Genomic DNA, 3789 nt, shown 5'->3' with positions numbered 1-3789 from the left:
GGCTTCCTGACCACTAAAGGATCCCCCATCTGTAATGCCCCCCACATTATTCGACTGTTAGATGCCTTATCTCTGCCCAAAGAGGTCGCTATCATACACTGCAAGGGACACCAAAATACTCATGACAGTGTCGCTCTGGGTAATAATATGGCAGATCAAGTGGCTCGACAAATCACCTTACAACAAGCCCCCGAGCCCTTGCTGACTTTGAGATCCACCCTCAACCCAGATTATTCCAGCGAAGAAGCCAGAGCCTTGCTGGCACAGGAAGGGGCTCAGAGGCACCCGTCGGGATGGATACTACTCCATAATAAACCGGTGCTTCCTGAGCGCCAGGCTAAGGCCATAATATCCCAAATCCACAATACCCTCCACATCGGGCCAAGGGCTCTCTTTTCCTTTCTCAGCCCTGTCTTTTCTCCCCCACATCTCAGACAGACCATATATGCGGTCCACCGCTCCTGCCTAACCTGTGCTTCCACCTCTCCTCAAGGAGGACTCCGACCCCCACAGGAGACTCACCAGCTAAGGGGACATATGCCCGGGCAGGATTGGCAGATAGACTTCACCCACATGCCCAGACATCGAACCTACCGCTATCTGCTGGTCTTGGTGGATACCTTTTCAGGATGGGTCGAGGCCTTCCCCACCGCCCGAGAGACGGCAGCGGCGGTGACAGAAGTCTTGACGACCCATCTCATTCCCAGATTTGGGTTGCCAAACTCCCTCCAGTCTGACAATGGGCCTGCATTTATCTCACAGATCTCCCAGCAGGTGGCTACGGCTCTGGGCATCGACTGGCATCTCCACATCCCCTATCGGCCCCAATCGTCAGGCAAAGTAGAACGGGTGAACGGCATCATCAAGACGCACCTGACCAAGCTTGCCTCAGAACTGCGGCTGTCTTGGGTCGACCTCCTTCCTCTGGCGCTCACTCGCATTCGCACCACACCACACTCCAAAACAGGTTTGACCCCTTTTGAACTGCTCTACGGCAGGCCCTATCTCCTGACTCACCTCCCAGAGGGAGAGGCTCCCCCACTTGCGGGGTACCTCCCCCTCTTCTCCCTCCTACGATCCTTGCTGAGAGAACACGCAAACCGGGTCCTGCCACAACCGACAGACGACGAGGGGCCAACTCAGCCTCTGGCCCCGGGAGATCAGGTACTGCTAAAAACCTTGAGTCCCCGCCTGCTACAACCTCGCTGGACGGGGCCCCATACTGTAATCCTCACCACTCCCACGGCAGCCAAACTGCTGGGACACGAGCCCTGGTATCACCTGACCCGGCTCAAACGAGCTCCCCCGGGTCTCCCAGAGACAGGGGCGGCCCCGGCCCAGGCCCCTCCTCTCAATTACTCCTACCACTCCACCCTCACGGGGCCGACCAAACTGACCATCACCCGAACCCCTCTGTCGTCAATCCCAAAATAATTGGGGGACCACATCCTGATATCCGATGCTGACCTGGCATCACCCGCTGTGGCTGCTAACAATCACAGCTCTGGCCATACTTTTTGCCATTAGATTAGCGGCCGCGGCCCCCCGCAATTGGTCCTCCATTCTTCGACTGTCCCTGGCCCTCACATACCTAGCCATCTGCTTCCTACTCCTGGGGTGCTATTCCCTTGGGACACCCTGACCTGGTTACCGGCTCCATCCCTACGAGACCCACGAGGCTGGTTGTCCGCCACACCCCCTTCACCCCAACCTCAGAACAATGCGGGACTCTCTACTCTGGGTTACTCTGGGGGTACTGGGGGTCCTGGAAAAAGGGGGGCACACCTACCAAAACCCCCACCAGCCTTTTCAAGTCACATGGATCTTAAAAAATGGAGAGACCTACGAAGAGCTAAACCGGACCACAGCCACCCAACCGAAAGATAAGTGGTGGCCGGACTTATATTTTAACCTTACAAAATTAATCGAACAATCAGGATACTCCAAGTGTAGGGTCAGGTCTCTCGGGTTTTATGCCTGCCCGGGACATCAGCGAGAAAACATAAAAACCTGTGGGGGAATGGTGAGCCGCTACTGTAAATCCTGGGGCTGTGTTACTTCCAATGATGGGTATCGGAAGTGGTCGGTGACCAGGCCAGACCTGATCAATATGTCCTTCACGGGTCCTCTTCCAAAATCAGATTGGCAGGGACGACCCTCCAACCCAGGGCAATGCAGCGACCAGATCCGACTATCATTCACACAGCAGGGACGGACTGAAAATAGATGGATTTCCGGGCTGTCCTGGGGGGTAGTGATATATGATACCTATGGTACGGGAAGCAATAGTGCAACATTGTATGTTCAGCAAGTCCTACAACCCGCCCAGACCCAAGTTATGGGGCCCAACCAGATTATTACACCCCCCCGCCCCTCACCACAAGGGACAAATGCCGCAAATGTTGTGACCTCGCCTACCCCTACCCCCTCTCTTCAGCTAACCCAGACAGACCCACCAGAAACCCAAGAACCCCTGTGGGCCTTGATCAAAGAAACCTACGGGGCCCTTAACCACTCCAATCCTAATGCGACTCAATCCTGCTGGCTTTGTTACACCTCACACCCACCTTACTACGAGGCCGTGGGTTTAAATGCCACCTACAACTTATCCACTCTCTCTAACCCACCACAGTGCTCTTGGGGAGACCGCAAGGTGGGCCTTACCATGAAACAAGTATGGGGTTCGGGGACCTGCTTAGGCACGGTTCCTACAGATAAACAAACCCTGTGTGCCCAGACTGACAATGACACCAACTTCACCGACAAGACCTACGTCATTCCCGAAATCGGGGGGTGGTGGATATGCTCACGGACTGGGCTGACGCCCTGTCTCCATTTGGCTGTCTTCGACCAGAGCAGAGAATTCTGTGTCATGGTAGTAGTAGTACCCAAGATTACATACCACCCAGAGGAGGTCCTCTACAACTTTTGGGACCAAGATACCCCAGCTCCCAGACATAAGAGGGAGCCCGTTACAGCTATTACTCTAGCAACACTGTTCGCCCTGGGGGCGGCCGGAACGGGCACGGGCATTGCTTCCCTGACTACACAACATCAGGGCCTAATCACCCTGAGAGTCGCCATTGATGAAGACATTGCACGAATAGAAAAGTCTATGATGGCCTTGGAAAAATCCCTAACCTCTTTGTCAGAAGTGGTGTTACAGAACAGACGAGGCCTAGACCTGATTTTTTTACAACAAGGGGGCCTCTGTGCAGCCCTCAAAGAAGAGTGTTGCTTTTACGCAGACCATACAGGGGTAGTGAGAGAGTCCATGGCCAAAGTAAGAGAAGGACTAGAGCGCAGAAAGAGGGAACGGGAAGCCCAGCAAGGTTGGTTCGAATCATGGTTCCAAAACTCCCCCTGGCTGACCACCCTGCTCTCGACCTTAATGGGACCACTCATAATCCTCTTGTTGCTCTTAACTTTCGGGCCCTGTCTCTTAAATAAGCTCTTGGCCTTCGTCAAACAGCGGCTCAACACGGTTCAGCTGATGGTATTGCGACAGCAGTACCAAGGGCTTCCAACGGACACTCTGTGACAAAATTAACGGCAGACGCTCCCTGTCATCCCGGCCACACCCTACCCCTCGCCGCCCCCGTTCAGCAGGAAGAAGCCAGAGAGAACCGGCGCCCCTTGTCCTATAACTAAAAGGCCGGGATGAAAGGTCGGGGCATGCCCCCGGGAAAGTGCTACAAGGCAAATTCCGGAGGCTGGCTAAACTTTCAGGGGCTGGCCCCCTGCAGCCTGGTCCAATCAGGTACCAACACAGCCCTCGGACACTGACCA

The 3789-nt window shown here is 54.8% G+C and overlaps 1 protein-coding gene across 1 annotated transcript; it reads left to right on the top strand.

Moving 5' to 3' along the window:
- Positions 1–1720: 1720 nt before the first annotated feature.
- On the top strand, positions 1721–3541 carry LOC122685900 (MLV-related proviral Env polyprotein-like). The gene has a single exon (XM_043890948.1). It carries the CDS (start codon positions 1721–1723, stop codon positions 3539–3541), a length of 1821 nt encoding a protein of 606 aa, XP_043746883.1.
- Positions 3542–3789: the final 248 nt, after the last annotated feature.

The sequence above is a fragment of the Cervus elaphus genome, chromosome 29, assembly GCF_910594005.1.
Source record: "Cervus elaphus chromosome 29, mCerEla1.1, whole genome shotgun sequence".
In the NCBI taxonomy this organism is placed as follows: Eukaryota; Metazoa; Chordata; class Mammalia; order Artiodactyla; family Cervidae; genus Cervus; species Cervus elaphus.
The sequence above is the reverse complement of the archived record's forward strand: the minus strand, read 5'-3'. Positions and strand labels throughout refer to the sequence as shown.